We start from the raw sequence: 21555 nt of genomic DNA, 5'->3' as shown, positions 1-21555 counted from the left end.
GGAGTTTACAGGAGTCCCTGGGTGGTGCAAGCTCCCTCAGCTGCTAACTAAAAGACCAGAGGCTAAAATCCACCCAGAGGTACCTTGGAAGAAAGGCCTGGCAACCTACCTCCAAAACATCAGCCTTCATGTGTCAGAATTTACTTGACGGCAACTGGTTACCAGGAACAGAAGACCAAATTCCTTGCAAAATAATTCTTCACCCCACCAAGTAGCCACCAGAAAGGAAGAAGCCTTTGTAGATATTGTTTTTATAGTTGCATGTAAGTTACTCTTGTTTCACCATTTTGTAGGAAAGCAAGTGGACAGCTCGAGTTCAAGCCCTTCATCAAGAGCACAAGAAAGAAAAGGGCCGGGTAAGATTAAGAAATCAGTGGCTTCCAAGCGGGTCTTTTTTGAAATGAATGTTTGCTCTTCTTTTTGATAAAAGTAATATTTGTCCACTTAATAAAATCTGTGGAGAAGTGATATGTAACAAAAATTAAAATTACTTATAATTCCAGTACCCAGAGATAACCACTGCTACTACTTTGATATAGTTTCTTTCATTCTTGTTTTCTATGCTACATTGTTGCTGTGTGCCTTCAAGTCAGTTCCGACTCATAGTGACCCTATAGGACAGAGAAGAACTGCCCCAAGGGTTTCCAAGGTTGTAAATCTTTATGGAAGCAGACTGCCACATCTTTCTTCTGTGGACTGGCTGGAGGGCTGGAACCACCAACCTATACAAATTCTAAAATGACCTTTCTTAGCAAAAAGCAGAGTATTTATATGACAAAAGGCATGTAATAGGTAGTATCTAGGATGAAGGCTGTAGTCTTTGATCTTCTTCAGTAACTCCTTCAAGTCCTCTTCACTTCCAGCAAAGTTGTGTCATCTGCATGACACAGGTTGTTAATGAGTCTTCCTCCAGTCCTGATGCTGAGTTCTTCATATAGTATGGATTACACCTCAGCATAAAGAAAACAAAAATCCTTACGACTGGACCAGTAAGGAACACCATGATAAATGGAGCAAAGATTGAAGTCAGCAAGAATTTCATTTTACTTGGATTCACAATTAACAATCATGGAAGCAGGAGTCAAGAAATCAAAAGATGCATTGCATTGGGCAAATCTGCTGCAAAAGACCTCTTTAAAGTGTTAAAAAGCAAAGCTGTCACTCTGAGGACTAAGATGCTCCTGGCCCAAACCACGGTGTTTTCACTCGGCTCATATGCATGGAAAAGCTGGACAGTGAATAAGCAAGACCAAAGAAGAACTGACATCTTTGAGTTGTGGTGTTGGCGAAGATTCTTGAATATACCATGGACTGCCAAAAGAATGAACAAATCTGTCTTGGAAGAAATACAGCCAGAATGCTCCTTAGAAGTGAGGATAATGAGACTTGGTCTCACGTACTTTGGGTATGTTATCAGGAGGGACTGTTCCCTAGAGAAGCACATCATGCTTGGTAAGGTGGAGGGTCAGTGAAAAAGAGGAAGACTCTCGATGAGATGGATTGATTCAGTGGCTGGAACAATGGGCTGAAGTATAACAATGATCGTGAGGATGGTGCAGGACTAGACAGTGTTTCGTTCTGTTGTACATAGGGTCGCTATGAGTCATAACCAACTCAGCCTCACCTAACAACAACAACATCAAGGATGAAGACAGCTCAGATGACCACAGCATTTATCAGCTTGTATTCCTCTTAAGTAGGAAAAATGCTGAAGAAAAAAAGAAGAAACGTGTGAGCATTACCAGCACCAAAGTAAAGCAAAGCAAACAAAAAGTAAAAAATCAAAACACCCTGTAAAATACTTACAGTTCTTGATGAACTTAGATTGGAAAGTTAGTTATTAATCTAATTTTAAAATTGTACTATTGCTAGAAAAATTAAATAGGAACCGTGACTTTTTTTGTATTTCATTCATAGTATTATTTAGTCATGTTAATGATACATATTGTTCGTATATGGATACATGTATATATAAACGTATACATGCAGATGCTCATACAGTAGTTTGTATAGACTGAAAACTCTGTCACCAATTCAGAGATATTTTTTGAGCAGCGACTGTGCGCATCGCTTTATAGAGGATAAAAAATATATACAACAGATAATCTCTGCTCCTTGGTTGTTTACAGTATAGCAAGAGAGTAGAAATGAGTAAGCAGATAATGGATGGAAATCAGGACAAGATAAATGCAGAGTGCTCTAGTGATTGAAAAGAGAGTTTGTTAAAGTGGAATTGTGGCTATGTGTGGATACCACCCATGTTTATTTCTCCAGCCTGAACCACCGCTCTGAGCTCCAGATCACATAGCCAGCTTTATACTTGATACCTTCATGAACTTCTCAAACTTAACATGTCTAAAACGAAGTCCTTGGGTTTGTTCCTAGATGTGGTTTTCTTTGGTAAATAGCCCTCGTCCACTCAGTTGCACATCTCCCTTCATTCTCTTCTCTCTCTCCCTCAGTTCCCAATTCCAGGCCATCAGCAGTTCCTGACCTTTATCTCATACCCATATTCTTTTGAATATTTCTGTTGCCTCCACACTTGACCAAGCTTCCATTGTTTCTGAAAGGAAGGTAGAGGGTTGGTGGAAAAGAGGAGGACCCTCAATGAGATGGATTGACATAGCAGCTGTAACAGTAGGCTCAAACATAGCGATGATTGTGACGATGGCACAGGACTGGGCAGCGTTCCCTGCTGTCGTACGTGGGTTGCTGTGAGTCGGAACCAACTCGATGCCACCTAACGACAACAATGACTGGTCTTCTCAATCCAGCCTTGTCCTTTCCTAATCTGCTGTCCACACAGTGGGCAGAATAATGTGGCTGTTAATAATCACTGTAGCCTCATCCTGATCTCCCTCCTAGCTTGGATAGCATTCCGGTAATTCCTAGAACATTGCAGCCTTTTTCTCTTCTTTACATGTGGTTTTCACTGCTGAGAGCCTCTTCCTCTTACTCTTCAAATGATGTTCTCCTCCCCCTCTCTGTTAGTTTTATGTGCGGTGTAGCAAATAACCACAAATTTACTGGCTAAAAATGATGCACTGTGATGTGATGAATTGCTCTTATGTGGCCTGTCTCGCCATGGTCTTGTGACTCCTACAAAATCATCAAGTGGGAATATGCAGATAAGGTGCTTGTGGCCCACCCAAAGGGTTAGACAGCACTGCTAATAATACAAATAAGGTGCATGGCACCCTTGTGGGGGTTGTTGTTGTTGTTAGGTGCCGCTGAGTACCTACGTAAAACACACCCTATGTAAAACAAAAGGAAACACTGCTCAGTCCTGTGCCATCCTCACAATCATTATACTTAAGCCCATTGTTGCAGCCACCGTGTCAATCCATTTCATTGAGGGTCTTCCTCTTTTACACTGACCCTCTACTTTACCAAGACTTACGGGGGTGGGACCATGCCAATAAAATGTTTGGAACCTTAATGAGGGGATTGGTCAGTTTTGGCATCCCGCTTAGGCTTAAAATGAGCCTTTCCAGAGGCGGATTGTGAGGAGGGGGAACTGCACTATCATCAAGAAAGAAGAGCTGGGAGCGGAGCATGTCTTTTGGATCTGGGGTCCCTGTGCTGAGAACCTCCTAGACCCAGAAGAAGAGAGGGAGAGCTGTAACACCAGAGATAGCAAAAAGCCACAGCAGAGAAACAGCAGCAGCAGAACCAGGAGACCTGTTCGAGACGGTGCCAGCCCATGGAATGAAGTGGCTACAGTGGGTGTGCTGGCCCGTGGAGCTAGAGAGCTGAATGCCTTCAGCAGCAGAAGGTTTGCTGGCAGAGTGGGATGTCTCCAGACACTTGAAAGAGCTAGGCTTGCTGACCCACAGAGTGAGAGAACTGAGCACCTTCAGGCAGGAAGCTTCCTGGTGGAGTAGAGTGCCTCAGGGTGCTTATCTGCAGAGCTAAAGAGCTTTGTAACACTTGCCTGAGCAGGGCAGAGGCCAGACCAAGAGGAGCCTGCCCCCAGGGGACCAAGAGGAGCCTGTCCCCTGGAAGCATATTTCGAGGGCCCTGTGCCCTGCCTGTGGGCATAGCCGGAGAAGAAGCTGTCCTGATGGGAGAACTGAATCCCAAGTTGTAACCTATTACTTGCCTAATAAACCCCATAATTGTATTTTCTGTGAATTCCATGTGGCCATTGCAACGAATTGTCAAACACAGAGAAGTAGAGAGTGCCATGGAAGGGACGGCTGGTGTCAGAACTGGTAGGAAGTTTGGAGAGCGAAGATATGTCTGACTTCCACCTCCTAGGCATCAGCCTTGGGCTGATATTGATCTTGATTCTCTCTCCTCCCCCTTGTGAGGTTAGACGAGATCTGCCCCCATTGTCCCACCATCTTCTATATACATGTCATTTGTTATTTCATTTTCCATGGGTCAGGGATCCAGGCACATATCACCAGGCTCCTCCGCTCAGGGTCTCACCAGGTGTGTCAGCCAGGCGTGTTCTCATCTGGAGCTCGGATTCTCTTCCAAGCTCACTCAGGATGTTGGCAATGTTCAGGTGAGTTCTTGGCGGTGGTTGGATCGAGGCCCTCAGTTCTTAGGGCAGCCGCTCTGCACAGGAGTTCACAACCTCGTTGTTTGCTTCTTCGCAGTAGAAGGGTCTCTCCTGCTTCCAGTCTTTTCCTCAGGAAAGGCCTGGACCTTCTTTCACAGGGCCTGCCTGATCAGGTCAGAACCCCCACAATAATTTCCTGTTTTATTACCTCAAAGTAGGTAATAAAAGATTGGGGACTTCAATTGCATCTGCAGACTCCCTTCATTTTCCCCACATTGCGTTGGTTAGCAGTGTGCTGCGGGTTCCACTCAACTCAGGGGGTTGGGCTTATGCAGGATGTGTACATCAGGAGATGGAATCTTAGGGGTGATCCTAGAATTCTGCCTAACATCATCCTCTGGCCTCTGCTTACGTGTCACCTGAGACCAGTCCATCTAAGTAGGTAGCACCCCCACTTTGTTATTCTCGTCACTTCACCGTTTAGCTCTGATCACCATTTTAGCTTATTTCCTGGTTTGTTTACTTGTTTGTTGTCTGTCTCTCCAACCAGATCATTAGTCCTTTTTTAGGGAAGGGCTATTAGTTCCCCACTGTATCCCCAGCAGCCAATATCATGCCTAAAATATGATTAAACCAAAACCAAACCCACTACCATCAAGTTGATTCTGACTCCCAGCGACTCTGTAGGACAGAGTAGAACTGCCCCATAGGGCTTCCCAAGGCTGTAAATCTTTAAAGAAGCAGACTGCCATATCTATCTCCTGCTAAAATGTGGGTGGCATTCATTAAATACTTGCTGAATGAATATGGAAGGTGGCTAGATGTCTAAAAGGGAATCATTCCACCTGGCTTTTATAGAAGGGGGAATGCTAATTGTAGAGTTCAGAAGAGTAGGGGTGAAAGAGTGGCCTGTAGGTATTAGCACCGTCTGCTTTTTTTTTTTGCTATGGGGAGAACATTACGTCTGTCTTCCCATCACGGACCCCAGGGAGCCCCTTGCTGGGGGCAGTCACCATATAGTTAGGAAGACGGTGATCACCTTTCAGCACGTTTATCGGCAGCCAAGGAGTAGGATCCATGGAGCTCTGGATGGTGATTTTTCTGTACTTTAGGCCAGATCCATTATGCAGGAAGTGTTCTCTGTTGTCCGTATGTGTTATGCAGAAGTGAAAATGCACCAGTACTACCGCTCACGCTGTGGTGTGCTGGAGCTGGCCCGCATTGGCCTGCGAGAGCCGATTGTGCACGTTTCTTCCCTGTCACGGTTTTTTATCTTTTTTGCAAGCTGGTTAACCAGCATACCTCTGGGTTCATAGATGTATTTAGGAATAAACTGATTTTTATAGTCACCATTTATTTAATTCTTCTGAGAATTTTATGACGTAGGTACTCTGAGTACCTATTTTATAGATGAGGAAGCAGAGGCTTAGAAAGGTGCGGTCTTGCCCAAACGAGGAGCCTGAGTTAAGTGCTCAGCTGCTAACCAAAAAATTGGTGGTTCGAACCCACCCAGTCGCTCTGCAGAAGGAAGACCTAGCGACCTGCTTCCATAAAGATTGCAGCCTAGAAAACGCTATGGGGCAGCTCTATGCCATCCCGTGGAATCCACTCAAAAGCACCCAACAACAGTTTCTTCCTCTAGGTCACTGGTACTTAAATCCAGGCCCACTTAACTCCGGGGCCCATGCCGTGTAACTGTTTCATTGTCTTGCCTGGCTGTTATGGTTAAACGAATAATTTCATTTATAAGGATCAGCACAAAGCTGGTTCATATGAGGTGGAGGTTAAAGATGTCCCAAATGTCCGACTTTTCCAAGCTGCTGTCCCACTCCATCATCTCTCACATCAGCTACTCCCTCTCCCCTCAGCACTCTCCCTCCCATCTCTGGGTTCCCTGATTCACTGCAACGTCTCACAGAACTCATGAACCACGTAAAGGAAATGGACCACGCAGTTGTGGAGGTTGGCAAGTCCCAAATTCATGCGTCAGGTGTAGACTTCTCCCTGACCCTCAGTTTCTGCTCACACACACTCTGCATTCTCGCTTTGTGGGCAGGAGAGCCCACAGCTGTGTCTCCTGTGGGCTTCTGCTGCGGATCTCTCCTTCCTTGGTGGTGATGGGTCTCCTCTCTGCTCTGGGATTGGCTCTATTTTAGGGCAAAACTGATCATTCCCCTTGGTGGGCCACAATTACCTTATCTGCATAGCCCCACACAGTCACCTGGGTAGGAGTCACAAGACCATGGCTAGAAAGGCCCCACACAAAAGGAATAAGTCAAACGGCAGTGGTAGAGCCACTAAGCCAGACCCATTAAGTAGGATCCAGAGAGGAGGGCAGTCAGTCAGAACTTAGTGTGGTTGCTTTTGGTTTGTTTTTTTAGTGCAGTTGTTTTTCTGTAAGACCATTGCGTCTGTCCTTTGAGATGCTTTAAGGTAGTGGTTCCTAACCAGGGATGCACCTCAGAATTGCTTGGGAATCTTTTCCGGAAGATTGCCCAGGCCCTACTCCCTGAGATTGGGATTCAGTAGGTAAGCCTGGGACATGTGTATTTTTGGGGGAAAACAAACAAACAAACAAAAAAAGGCTCCAGACAATTCTAATTTGGATCCATGTTTTTGACCATCACTCTTAGATCACTTAAATGTAAAGTTATTACTTTATTCTTCCAGGCACCAAATGCTTATAGCATCTTTATTGTTTTATTGTAGAAAAATATATATCACAAAACATTTACCATTTCCCCCATTTTTATGTGTACAATGCAGTGATATTAATCACTTTTCTTATGTGCAGACATCACTACTGTCCCCAAATTTTTTCATCACAGTAGAGGTAATTTTGACTCCTTGCTTCTTTAAAGTGCTCTGTGTTCCCAGCCACTTACGGGGTTTACAGCGGTCTTTTGGCTGAGGTAGAATGTGAGTTGCAGGGTTTTACACTTGACCACTGCAGTCAGGGACAGAGAGACTGTCAGCATTATGGAGGGAGAAGGTGAGGCTTTTCCTGGTTATGAGTGAGGTGAATCCACCCAAGTATTTGGTATATGGGAGTTTTTGTGCTGCCGCTAGGCTACGCTGCTTCCTTATCTATTGGTTTCACTTGTTTAGAAGCTACTGGCTTCTCCCTTCACTTCTCTCCAACCCTTACAGAGGGGAAAATACCTTCAGGTTTAGTAATCTCTGCTTGAGACCAAACTATTAATTATTCCACATGATTGGTGTTTACTGTTCTTACAATGCACATATTGTATTTCTCCCTTTAAGGGAAGTTGCATTTGCCAGCTTTTTATTGCTTTACCTGGATTCTTGGCAGTCTTTTTTCTTTTTTTTAAATAACCACTGGTAGGAGTTCAAAGGGAGTCACAGATAAGTGATGGCATGCCCTTTTGACCCAACAAAAGACTCTTTAGAGTTGGGGAGGTTGTAGAGTGGTCACGGAGTTTAAGGAACGGAGGAGGCTGCGACAGGGACTGGTGGAAGAAAAGCAGGGAACTTGCAATGGTGGAAGGTTATGAAAAACAGCTTCAAAGGTCACAGCTTTTTGAAATAATCTGTGGTCATCCCTTACTTAGATACCACACTCCTCTCTTGGTGAACTTCTTCATGTACCCTTCTGGTCAGTTCTTAATTCCGATATGAAAATAAACCATCCCTCAGTTTTTGTTTTATTTTTAATGTTCCCACTCTTTTGGGGGCCTGAAATGACTCCTCAGAGTGTTGATCAGGTTCTAGGTCCTGAATCCCCACTAAAACACTGGAACCCTCACTGACTTTTCTGTTTTCGAGCTCAGCATTTCTCAAAGTGTGCTTCTGGGGGCATTCTTCCAGGGGTTGGTGATAAATACAGTCTGTAAAAGTGGTTTTGTGGCTAATTAAGATTGGGGAAATTCATGACGGTGTCCTCTGGACGTTAGCATGTTGCGTGTGAAAGGGTCTTTTTAGTCCCCACTCAGGAAACCTTTTTGACTTGGTTGAACCCAGTGCGTGTCCAGCCTCATGAGCACCACACACACAGTTGCTGTCAAGTCGACTTCAGCTCATACTGACCTCCCCATGTCAGAGTAGAACTGTGCGCCGTTGGATTTTCCAATAGCTGAATTTTTTAAAGTAGATCGCCAGGCCTTTCTTCTGAGGCACATCTGGGTGGACTTGAACTTGCAACAACTTGATCAGCAGTGAGCACATTAGCCGTTGGCCTCACCCACGGGCTGCCTCATGAGCACAAAGTGCTTTGTTTGGGCAGACCAGGGGAGAGAGTGCAATGTGCTGATTGAGAGCGTGGGCTTTGAAGTCAGAGAGATGAAGTCAGGGCTCTGCTCCCTCCAGCTGTCTGAATTTGGGCCAGTTACTTTACCTCCCTTGGCTTGAGTTTCCTCATCTGAAACAGTGGGGTCATAACATGTATCCACAAGGCTGTGGTGTGGATTAAACAAGACAAAGCGCTTCACGCAGCGCGCAGCGCATGGTGAGCGTTGACATAAAAGAATAAACCAGTTATAGGAAGTCTGCTCTCAGACTCTCAGCTCCTTCTCTCACAGTCACTCCCCCCACCCCACCTTCATATTCCTGTCTCCTCTTCAGGCCTTATGCTTGGAATGTCCTTAGCCCCAGTTACCAAACTTGTTTTTCCATCTGTTTAAGCAACTACTGCAATGCCTTTAAGAATCCTCCTCTAAACGCTTGAAAACAAATTCTTTTTGGATTCTTTTTGTCTAATCTCTGATCTTCTCAGGCATCACGTCTCTAAAGATGAGTCTATTTGTGACTCTTTGGGTCTCTGTCTCTCTGTGTCTCTCCCCTCCCCTCCCTCTGCCCATTCCTTTCTTCCTACCTCTCCTTCCCATGCCAGACTTCCTTTTGTCAGTAAATGTTTCCTGAGAACCTGCTCAGGACCAGGGGTTGTGCTAGTTGCTGGGGGTATAAAAATAATGGAGATGGAATCTCTGCCCCCTGGAATGCCCACTGGAGCCAGAGACGTGTGTAGGATAGAACTGCATGGAAGTTCAGTGATGGAGGCATGGGCAAAGGGCTGTGGGTGCACGAGGTCAGAGAAGCCCTCATCCTTTATCTTTACGTATCTGTACGTTGTTCCACGTAACATGATGAAGTTCGCTCAACTATTCACAACATCAGCACATCTGTCTTGAGTTAATGAGCACCCTTGGAAACAGATGAAGCACCTCGTACACCCAGGGGCTTGGTACGCGGTGATCAAAGCTATCTCGGTGCCTGGATGTGCATGGATTCTATAAAGGCAGCAAAGAAAGCAGGGTGTGCACAGTAAAAGCTGCAGTTCACAGAGGGGTGTGTTCCTTAAATTTATTTTTCAGCTCCTGTCACATATAGAGAAACTTCGGACTTCAATGATAGACGACCTAAATGCCAGTAATGTTTTCTACAAGAAGAGGATAGAGGAGCTGGGGCAAAGACTCCAGGAACAGAATGAGCTGATTATTACACAGAGACAGCAGGTGTGTCCGGCCAGACAGTGGCCCTGTGCTGCGTTAAGTGCCGTACTGTGTTTAAGAACCTGTGTTTTTATTTCAGAGCACTTGTGAGTTGTGTAAGGTGAAGAAGATAAAGTATTCCGCCCCATAGTTGCTTGTAAAAGTAAATCCAGTAAAGTGAACCTAAAGAAAATGGTATTTAAAAACTCAGTAGAGCAGATTTATTCATTGCGAATTCAGAATAAATTTGAAAGTAGACAAGAATTTCTTTTGATGGTTGCTTTTGAAAAGCAGCCAAATCCAAATGCTGCCTTCATGAAGTATGTGTCTCCATTTCTTTAAAGTCCATGTGTCTTGTGTCTTCGGAGGGCTTCGTGAAAAGGTTAATTTACTCAGTACAGTATCTGTCCATTATCCAATATGTATTAGTTTCAAGAGTGTATTGCTACAAGACTGTTTTTCTTTGCAGATTAAAGAGTTTACCAGTAAACCATTAAATAGTGTCAGTGAACCCAAAGGTAAGTGGACCGACCTCACAGGTCCTCCCTAACTGTGTGCTGGGCAGCAGACATGGGGAGCCACATGGTTTATGTCTGCTACGAGGGCATTCCTCCTGAAGTTTTAATGTGGGAGCTCTGATACCAGAACCCAGAAAGTCAAAGAATTTTAATTACCTGTTCCGTATATTTGTATTTTATCTAAGAATACCGTTATGCACATAACACAGGCAGAGTAACTCTGTACCTATTGATTGATGTACTATAGGACAGAGTTAAGATTAAATGCACAAAGTTTAGAAACTGGCTGGGTTCAGCTCCCATCTCCAGCACTTCAGAGCTTTGTGAGTCTCTCCCTGCGTTGCCTCATCTCTGTAGTAGGAATATTAATAGTGACTACATGGTAGACTTGTTATGAGGATTAAGTGAGATAACCCATGTAAAGTATACCTGTTAAACACTTCTTAGTGTTAGCTATTATTATTGGTAGCAAAACTGTTAATTATTCTAAAGTGCTTTAAAGACTTGCCATGTTATTCTCAATTGTAGTATCTTGAAGATTGAAAGTTCATTTTGAAGATAAAAAAAAAAAAAAAACATTAAACCAAACCCATTGCTGTTGAGTATGTTCTGGCCCATGGCGTTGCCATGAGTTTTAAACAGTCTACTGACTAAAGTGGTAATAGCCCATTTCTCTCATATCCTTTGAGGAGCTAGACTAGAAGTGAGATTGGGAGGCAGAAATGAGGGTCTCATGTCGCAGTCTGAAAGCATGCCTTCTTCCTGATCTCGGTCTTGGTGAGCTCCTGCCAAGTCTCAAGTGTGATAAAGAATCTTCCTTTACTTGAGGAACTCCAGCCCGGGATTGTCACTGGGTGTGTGACCTGGGTTTCCTCACTGTTCTGGGGGCCGTGGGAGACGCATTGATGTTCATGTTTTGAGGTAAAGGGTTGGGGAAGGGCCGAGTTCCCCCTTTAACTTCTCTTTAAACCTACTACATAGTGAGAATTCAGGTAAGCAAGGGTGTGCCTCTATAATTACTTAAATATCATGAATATTTGGCTGAAAAGCAATTTTAGGAAAAATTTAGCTTTGAAAGAATTTGCGTTAACCATCTTTCCTCACCTGGCTGAGTTGCTGTGTATTGGTAAATTTCATTTGTTGTTTTCTGGGGGGAAATAGACTAGGATAAGGGCTGCCAAATTTAGTCTATACCTTGTGATTCTTGTTACTAACTAGTTTTTTGTTGTTTCAGGGAATCCTTTAGCCTGGCAAAGTTTTGAATCTAAACCAACTGCCCCAGCTGTACCTAGTAAGTTTCTATAATAGGGTCATCATTCTAAAGATTATCTTTAAAATGCTAGATCAAAGCATAACTTTTGCTTATTTATTTTTAAAGACCTTTCTTTGAAAACCAGTTTATCTGGAAATTACATAATTAATTTTGATTCCTGGTTTTGACCTGGCCCTGAAACCCTTGATGGTAAACATTGATATGATTTTGGTCAGCCATACCTGTTATTTTGCCTTAGTTAATAAAGAGACTACTAAAAATCCTCTGGCACTCTGAGGTTTACGCTACTGAACTTCCAGACTTCTACCCTGTGACCGTGGGACTCTGTGGTACAAATCATATTTGGAATTCCAGAGCTTCTCATTGCTGCAGGCCTTGAGCAGACGTCTGTCTGTCACCCAGCTTTGGGCAGCTCAGCACGTGTCTCCCAGAGCTGTCAGGATTTGGCAGTACATCAGAAAACCATAATCTTTACGGTTTAGAAACTGACACATTTTTTTTTTCATAAATTAATAATTAGTTTAAATATTTTTATTTTCAGTCAAGAAAGTGTAAGGGGGAGGAGAAAGAAGTGGGAGTAAGGGAGCAGACGATTGTGGGCCATAGAGAGCAGTCAGACACAAGCCCTGTGAACGGGGATCTGACGTGGTAGAGGGGCCTGAGCTGGCGGTGAGAGAGATGGCGCCATAAACCTGGGCCCAGAAATAGTGAGAGCTCTGTGCAGTGATGGAAGGACATTCGTGAGCACGTTTGGGAATCTGACACCAATGACAGTAAAATGCTGACGGTTTCAGCTGCTCAGTCTTCTCTGATGCTTCTCAAGGCCTCTTGGTGTTGGAAGCTGAAGAGGTCCAGAGGAGCAGGGGTGGAGAGGGAAGGTTAGTGCCCAGAGTAGGGGTGAGGGGATGAGGGGAGAGTAGAAACTGGACGTACATCTCAGGAAATAAAAAAAGGATCAATAAAAAAAAGTCACCTTACAAAGAAGAATGGAAAGTTAAAAGACACTAGATTATTTAAACAAAATAATTCTATAAGCTGATTAAACTCAAGTATACAAGCAGAAAAAAATAACCAAAACTATATTTGGCCTGCTCTTTATATTTGGTCAGGGCAGTGGTCTCCAGATACAGTGTTCAGACCCCCTGAGGCATGCAAAATGATCTGTTGGGGTATGAAAATGAAATTATTAGAGCTTCTTTTTATATATTTTTTAAAAAGTCATTCTTTTAATGTTTCCAATTACTTTTTTATGTTTTACAACATGCATAATATTTGTACTATAACCCCAAAACCCATCCTACTCATAGCGACCCTATAGACAGAGTGGAACTGCCTCATATGGTTCCCAAGGAGCAGCTGGTGGATTTGAACTGCCAACCTTTTGGTTAGCTGTCAGAGCTCTTAACCACTGCACTATCAGGGCTCCACTATTTGTGCTGTAGTATATAAAATTTATTTAAATGACTGTGCATGACAGGGTAAGGTATTACTTAAGAACTTTTACTGATCAAGGCATAGGGTCAAAAGAATTTGAATGCCACTGGACTCTAGGGAATTCACGGGAAGAATGGGCCCTTAGCCGCATACGTAGGGGCCTCTTCACAGGTGGAGCCTTTGGGTTTCATGACAACTAGGCAAGAAAGGGTGGCTGGTTCATCCCTAATTCTCCCAGTATGGAAGAGGATCTTAAAGTTAGAGCTTTAATAATGTCAGGGCAATTCCCTTCCCTTAAAAGAAAATGCAGATACTCTAAGACCAGAAAAATTCAAATCACAAAGTGAAAGACCACTTAGGAAATCTAAAATCAATAAATCAGAACCATCCCCAGCAAAATGAAGGCTTTCTAATCTAAGCTAAATAGGGGTAAACTGTGGACCCCGCCGATTTCTAGTGTTGGCAATTTAGACACTAGTCAGTCGTTTCAGAACTTATATGCTACCTGCCCGTAATAAGGTAATGAATTTTGTAGTTTACGAAGGAGGCCTGGATGTGATAAATTTTGATAAGATCAGAGCTTTTGATTCTATAAATTGGAATAATATCTAGAACAGGCCTGGGTAGTGAATATTTTGTATTTTTATTCTGTAAAGGACGAGGTAGTGAGTATTTTAGGCGTTGTGGGCCATGTTTTAGGCTTTGTTTCTAACTCTTCAGCTTGGCTGTTTTAGCACAGAATCGGCCACAGACCATATGTACATGAATGAACGTGGCTGTGTTCCAGTAAAACTTGATTTAGAAAAACAGGCAGTGGGCCTAATTTGTCCCATGGGCTATAGTTTGCCACGCCCTGATCCAGATTATACAAGTTACAAACGAGTTTGAAGACCCTATTTCTAGAATTATTAGCAAGTTGCACCTAGTTGGGAGTTGAACAATTTTACTATTAGCCTTTGTAAAGACCAGAAATATATGCCTATGAGGTAGCTGAGAGTTTTTGGCCAGTTCTGAAGAGCAGGATTCAAATTAAGTATCTATCTTCATAAGTCTGAGAAAGAGTCAGTAAACTAACAGACAAGTGTTGTCTAGTAAAAACCAACTGTACAAATAAGTAGTCTAGAGAGGAACCCCAGGCACCAATTACCAACTGTTGGAAGGGAGGCTGTGGGGTCTCACTCTCTGGAGATATTTTGAAATAGCCTTTCCTTCCACTCCAGTCAGATATAGTCCTCTCTTTTTTTAAAGGCTACGGTGCCTTCCAGCCCAGTGACTGGAGTATTTTTAAACACTGGTTTATTTTACACAGATGTTCACAGCAACATTACTCATAATAGACAAACAGTGGAAACAACACCAAATGTCCATTAACAGATGGACAGATAACATGTGGTCTGTACGTACCACAGAATATTATTCAGTTATGAAAAGGAATGAAGCGCTGATACAGGCCACCACATGAGTGAGCCTTGAGAACATTATGCCAGCTGAAAGAAGCCAGATACGAAAGGCCATGTATCGTATGATTCTGTGCGTCTGAAATGTCCAGAGTAGGCCCGTCCACAGGACCAGAAAGCAGACTAGTGGAACCAGAGGCTGAGAGGAGGAGGGCGTGAGGGGTGTCAGTTAATAGATATGTGGTGTTTTGGGGGAATGTTGAAAATGTTTTAAAAATCAGATAGTGCTTATGATTAAATTACTCTGTGAATACACTAAAATCCACTAAATTGTACATTTTGAAAGGATGAATCATATCTCAACAAGGCTATTGTAAAAATGGATTTAGATGAGTTGTGTAATGTCTTTGTCATTTGAAACATTTGTCCCTCGTGATCTGTATGTGTCCTGACTGACTTGAGGAGTAGTTGGCTGTCACTGTGTTTGGATACTTTTGCTGTAGATATGGAACCTACGAGCTTTTTCCTTTTTATGCTGTTTCAGCCAATGCCCCTGCACCGCAGACTCTGGATGCTAAATCAAGTCTAACGATAGCACACGGTGAGTTTCAGCGGTCGTCTCAGTCATCGTTCTAGACCTGCGTCCACCCCGTGTTAGAGAACTTCTCAGCTGAAAGTGCTTCTGCGGGGCTGACTGTGTAAAACAGAAAACATCTCAGTGATTTTAAGACGAGTTACCAAAACCACAGTCTTTGTATGTCCTATTATTGTAAAGTGAACATAAATACCGAGGTCCTAAAGTATAAAACGTCTATGTTGCCAGACTCGCAAATGGAGATTTTAACTTTGAGTTGTACTCTTACTATTTATAATTTTTGGTGGAAAGTAGTAGGTCTTGGGTAAGAATGAGGGTGACTTTCTCCCAGGAAGGCCAGTCAACCTGCACATGCCACAGGGCATGTGGGATTGTTTTTCTAACTTTCAATGTGGCAGGAAGTCACCTTTTTTAAACAGTTTCAACAATTGGTTGGGAAAATCTAGAGAAGACTGGTGATGGAAGCCAAAGGGAGAAAAGCAGGACCCACTAGAAGAAATCACTGCCAGGATTCAGCTGGGAGTTGTTAGCAGCATGATCCAGTAGATGGGGTGAATATTAGTAGCCATATTTTACTTTTAAACATTTAAGGTGCTTAACAGCTTTTCCTAGGGTGCTTTTTGATACCGTGTTTTCTTATGGTCTGCTGTATCTTACAAATAAGTAAGACAGAAGAGGGACCATCTTTTTCCTGTCCTACCTACAGATGCTTCTGGAGACTTACGATTACTTCATTCTGCTTTGTCTTGAGCCTTTTGGTTAGACTTAAGTCCATGATCTGATTGGCTAGTTGCCTGGCACTTTCTATCTTCATAAATAGGGGAGGTCTTCAGTAGTCACTCTTTTTGCTCACTGTCTGACTCATGGAGTTGTCTACTGCACCTTGTTTTTTTTCAAGATCAGTTCAGTTGTGTCAGTCCCCTACAGGATGTGATCACAACATATAATGTGTACATTCTCCACACACCGAATCTTAGTATTTACAAGTGTTCATAGCATGCAGTTGTTTTTTTTTTTTTTCCCCCTTTGGACCAAACCCATTGCCATCAAGTTGGTTCCAACTCATAGCGAACTTACAGGACAAACTGGAATTGCCCCATTGGGTTTCCAAGGAGTGGCTGGTGGATTCGAACTGCCAACGTTTTTGTTAGCAGATGATCTCTTAACCACTGTGCCACCAGGGCTCCTTGTGTATGTTGGACATATATAAATTTGCTTTAATACTGAATATATAAGAAATTGTCTTTGGCAGTCATTTGATGTTTATTTTATTTTATGTCGGGTCTAAAATAGGTCTCTGCCCTCCCTATTTTTTAGAGCAGGCTTCTGTAAGGCGTTGCTGGCCACTTCTCTTTTGTACCTTGGCAGTGTGTTTTCATTGATCTCTCTTTTTTTCCTACTTGGTTGTTGTTAACCTTCGTATGTCATTATGCAAGGTCCGCATTTTCTTCGTGCTGTGTTTGTGTGCCTGATAAAGGCCATCTAGAGTAGGTGCGTCAAGCTGTCTGGGGGTGACTCCAGGTTTCTAACAAGTCTATTGATTATAAACCTCTGAGTTCTTCGATCATGGGCCCTGCCCTGATTAAATCAGTTGTTCCCCCTTCCTGGAATCTTTGGGAATTGAAATGCTGGTTCTAAATGCCAGCCAGACCTGGCAAGGGGCCATAGCCCTTGGATAGGGCTCAAAGCTGATTTATGAGCATCTCAATGGGCCAGGAGCTAGGAGGAGGCTTGGCTGGAGCCCACTGACCTGCCCCCCACCCCCAATGATGGCAGCCTCCCCACCTGTGGCAGGAGGTGTGGGGGAGTAGTAAAGAATTGCGTCATGTTAATTAGCCTGTTTACCCCCCACGGGCAAAAAGATCCCTTTGTTCCACCTCAAAGCTTGCTGAGGTTCTTCGTGGTGAAAAATGCCCTGACTACTCACTGTCTTAGGCTGGGTTCCCTGGGAAACAGACCCTGAGGCAGACTTACGGGTGGGAGGCTCACTGGGAAGTGCTCTTGGACAGCACCTGTGAGGGAAGCAGGCTTGGGCGGAAGAAGTGGGGAACCCAGGTTCGGCCACAGTGAAGGCCTCAGCCATTCTACCCAGAGCCTTAGAGCTGGGATGGGCATCTTGGAATTGCCCTCGATTGAGGCAGGGAGGCAGGTCATTGCGCCCCTGCATCCATCAGTTGAAGTGAGTTGCTGCTCCTTCAGCTGAGGCAGTTGTGGGGAAGGACGCCACTGAGAGCTACCAGGAGCCATGACTGCTACTCCCCCCCCGAAAGGGCAACTGGAGGAAATCGGGAGTTGATCGCTCCCCTACCATTTGACTTTGCTACCCAAGTTGAACAATATAAGCTGTAAATATTGATCCTAAGGCAGTAGACAGAATGAAATGTGGCCTGTGGGGAAAATAAGTGATGATTGCCATTCACTGCCCTAAGTTTTTCCTGATAAAAATCTCTTCAGTAGCCATTTTCACTCCTGGAGAACATGTAGCTGATGGCATTGTGACTAAATTGTGCCGTTGCAGTGTCCAGGAAGGAAAGTGTCCATGGGTCCATTGTTGTTAAACTGACCCATACACCCCAATGCCTTAGGCTGTCTGACCTGGTAACGCAGCCCCCATTTTCTTTTAGCGTGGCCGGGGAAAACGTTTGTCTTCTTTTGATGGTCACTTTTCCCAGAGCCTTTGGGGACCTGCTAATTCCACTGAGATAGAAAGGTCTTTATTTGGTCTGAGTTGTAAGGGGTTATGTATGCCTGACCTTAGTCGTGCAGCTAGATTTAGGGCCACAGAAACTAAAAAAGTTGAAAATGGAAAGCTGCCCTAAGACTTTAAGTGTGTCGTAACTGGTTTTAGAAAGGCAGAAACATTTTTGCTAGAATTTGAAGTTACCGTGTTTTGCTCACAAAGTAAGTATCTTGCATTTCATGATATTGAAACCTAACACAAGACTTTAGTTTGAGCAATGTTATACTGTCCAACACATGAGAAGCAGTGTATGCTGGAGTTCTGGTAGTTTGTGACTCTTAATGGAAGAAGGAGCCCTGCTGGCACAGTGGTTAAGTGCCATGGCTGCTAACCAAAAGGTTGGCAGTTCAAATCCACCAAGCCACTCCTTGGAAACCCTGTGGGGCAGTTCTTCTCTGTCCTGTAGGGTCGCTGTGAGTCAGAATTGACTCAACTGCAATTTTTTTTATTATTTAGTGGGAAGAAAGATGGCTTCCCCCATCTGAGTACACAGGACCCAGCAGTGTTGTGGAAACCAATTGGAGGCTATTGAAGGGGAAGCCTCCATTAAGGAGACTGGACCCTCTGAAGGGGGGCTGGGCCAGGTCCCTTTTAGGTGACCATGCTTACATGCAATCACAAGGAGAAATGTCTGCATGTGGCTGACAGGAAGAGCAGTCACTCAAGGTTCACATCCTGGAAGAGTTCAGGAGAGTCTTTAGGGAATTCTTCGTCCTTAGAGGAGAAGTAAAAATGCCACTTGTAGTTATGGTATTTTCCCAGCCGTGTCCTGTGCCAGCCCTGCCTTCTACTCCCTGTCACGGACCCATAGGCCGTATTAATTCCGGCAGATAGATACTTCTGGGCTGCTCTTATGTGCCTAGGTTGGATAGAGAAATGAATCGGAAGCAAAGCCTGCACCCAAGGCACTTACAGCCTGTAAGGGATACCAAACACTCATAATTGTGGCACGAGGTGGGAGCCATTGATAGACTAAGTGGGCCTTTAAGCAAAGAAGAGATTATCTCCGGTTGGGGAAAATCTGGGAAGGCTTCACGGAGCAGCTGATATTTGGCCATTTGTGCTTGTTTGCAAACTTTATAGAAGCAGAGTGCCAGGCCTTACTTAAGCAGTGCTGCTGGGTGGGTTCAAACCATCAATCTTTAGGTTAGGAGGTTAGTAGTCGAGTGTAAACCATTTTTACCACCTGGGGACCTATACCTAAAATAAAAAAAAATTAAAAAAAAAGAGTACCGAAAATACTCTTTAATAAATTAAAACTAGACCTTCAAGGTAGGCAGGACTTAAATCTTAGATAATACATGAAGATCACTTAGCTCTGTGCCTGGCAAATAGTGGCACTCAGTGATTGTTGCCTGGTGTTGCTCTGGCTCATTGCCCACTCTGGCGTCTGGCAGTGGAATGGAACGACCTCCTCCTTGTGGGTGGAGGTGGAGAGCTAGACTGGGAGCCCTGTGTTAGAGATGAGTGAACCATGCACCACACAGTCCGGACTTCCTGGTTCCATTTTATCCCACACCTGATGCTTGACTGCTGTCGGTCAACCTCTAGCCAAAAGCTGACTTTTCCCATGAAGGGAATTTCCCTCTGTTAGTTATTTTTTTTTTTTTTAGTTAGCAGGATGGAGCTTGGTTTTATTCACGCTGCCCTCAGGTTTCCTTGTGTATGCATAGCAACGTTTGCCAGGAAAGGTCAGCCAGAGGCCTCGTTTCCCCCAACCCTGGTTCTGGTGCTGGGGCCTTGGGAAGCTCTTCGTCCACCTGAGGCCTCAGCTGCCTGGCTGTGGAGGCAAGGACTTCTCCAGCTCAGAGCCTTTCCCTGGTGGCCCTCCAGGTGTGGAACTGTTTGTTACGTGCCGTGGAATCAATGTGACAGAGTAGAACTTCTCCATAGAGTTTCCTAAGGCCGTAATCTCTACAGGAGCAGATGGCCAGGTCTTTCTCCCGTGGAGCTGCTGGGTGGGTTCAAGCTGCCTTGCTTTAGATTAGCAGCAGAGCACTTCTCGAGTGGACCACGAGGTATCCTTTTGGGGCAGAACTAGGTCTTGAAAAGCAGTGTGGGGGAAGGAAGTGTGTAAGAACGGGTGCAGGTCTTGCTGCTGACCTTATGTTCACCTGACCTTAGCCCTTCACCGTCCTGGTCTACCACTCGAAGGCCCAAGATGAATGGTGGGGGCAGGTAAGAAGTTGGGATATGAGGGCCTCGAGTTTTTGTTTTTAATCTTTAAGAATTGAAATATTCTCATTAATTTTCTATTTCGCCACCTGCTCAAACTATTTATAAGGAAAATTTTTCTTAGGGGTAAGTGATGGAAATCTTTTGCAGTTGTGCTCTTTTGCCTTGAAAAGAATCACATCAGACACTAGGTTAATGGGCGAGAAACTTTAACTTAATTATTTAAAAATATGATTTCTGAAGTGGAGCTGCGACTAGAAAATAGAAGACACCATGAAAATATGACCGGCTTTAACTGACGACCTCAATATTTTTTTCCCCAGTAAATTCTTACTATTTAGGCATGATTAAAATACCACGGAATTGTGTCTTTCAGAACAGTTTGGAAGGAAACTAATTTTACTCTGCTCTTGTCCTGTTTGTACTGTTCTTCTTTTTCCCTGTTAATAGAGCAGGCATTCTCGTCGCACATACTGGAACCAATAGAGGAGCTTTCTGAGGAAGAAAAAGGTAACAAAGGGCTTGACCAGGGTTTCTGTGTGGAGATTGTATTTACACGCCCAAACCCAAGCCTTGAAAATACCAGCCAGCGGTTTTTATCATACTGTATCAAAATTAGGGCAGACATTTAGGTCTGGATTATATTTTCAGTCTGTAGATGGTATAAAAAAAAAAAAAAATTTTTTTTTTTTTTTTTTTTTAGATAGTATTCTGCCATCTTATTCCCCTAATATTCTGTGTTGTTATTCCCTGCTTTACTGTATTCTTATGCAAGCAGATGCATAAGAAATATCCCGTGTCAGGGAACTTGAAAAGAAATGTTAATTCTTCACCGCAAGGCAGGTATTTTCTGCTCTTTTGATGGATCCACACGTATGTTGTGCATCAGTCACGATATGAAGATACCTGTCTCACAGTCGTGAGCGTTCGTATGGTGAGACGGATGGGTGAAGCCCATTTAAAAATGATCTGTAAACAGCAGAGAACGTGTAATACCTGAACTCTGAAAGTGGAATGTTGATATGCAAAATAACATCCATGTGGTGGAGTGTTTGAGCTCTTACCGGTCTTGGGAAGTAATTAAAACTATTGCTGCTTACTTTATTTGGTAGTTCTTAAAATTGCCCTCTGTCAACTTTTGAGGTTTATGAAAATGGTTTTTAAAAAATGATAAGGAGTATTTTCTAATGCCACTGTAGGTCTGAGATACAATTATATTTGAGTCAGTTTATCCTAAGTTTCTTCTTACTAATAGTAGCACTTCACCGTTTATCACTCTGGGCTCCCCTTCTTTATGAGAAAGCAAATTTTTAATAATTTAATTTTTGTATTAAACTCTTAATATTTCTTATATTTCTTTCTGTGTTCACCAGAGTTTTTTTTTTTTTAATTGTTTTTACAGGACTACAAATTGAATATTACATCAGGCATATATTTGTAATATCTACATGATGTATATATTCAAG

At 43.5% G+C, this 21555-nt stretch overlaps 1 protein-coding gene across 7 annotated transcripts in view; it reads left to right on the top strand.

Moving 5' to 3' along the window:
- The window catches only part of DZIP1 (DAZ interacting zinc finger protein 1), a 78403-nt gene that overhangs the window by 36781 nt on the left and 20067 nt on the right, over window positions 1–21555 (top strand). For 5 of the 7 annotated variants that reach the window (XR_007513192.1, XM_049853437.1, XM_049853435.1 and 2 more), the window contains 6 exons: window positions 294–356; window positions 9841–9981; window positions 10427–10475; window positions 11710–11766; window positions 15124–15180; window positions 20540–20599. Coding sequence is in view for 6 of the 7 variants with exons in the window: in XM_049853437.1 (XP_049709394.1) it covers window positions 294–356; window positions 9841–9981; window positions 10427–10475; window positions 11710–11766; window positions 15124–15180; window positions 20540–20599 (427 nt within the window). In the remaining variant the exon portion in view is untranslated. The remainder of the gene's footprint in view (window positions 1–293; window positions 357–9840; window positions 9982–10426; window positions 10476–11709; window positions 11767–15123; window positions 15181–20539; window positions 20600–21555) is intronic. The other 2 variants (XM_049853439.1, XM_049853438.1) reach the window with 2 other exon arrangements.

The sequence above is a fragment of the Elephas maximus genome, chromosome 14 (genome assembly GCF_024166365.1).
Source record: "Elephas maximus indicus isolate mEleMax1 chromosome 14, mEleMax1 primary haplotype, whole genome shotgun sequence".
Lineage (NCBI taxonomy): Eukaryota > Metazoa > Chordata > Mammalia > Proboscidea > Elephantidae > Elephas > Elephas maximus.
The sequence above is the reverse complement of the archived record's forward strand: the minus strand, read 5'-3'. Positions and strand labels throughout refer to the sequence as shown.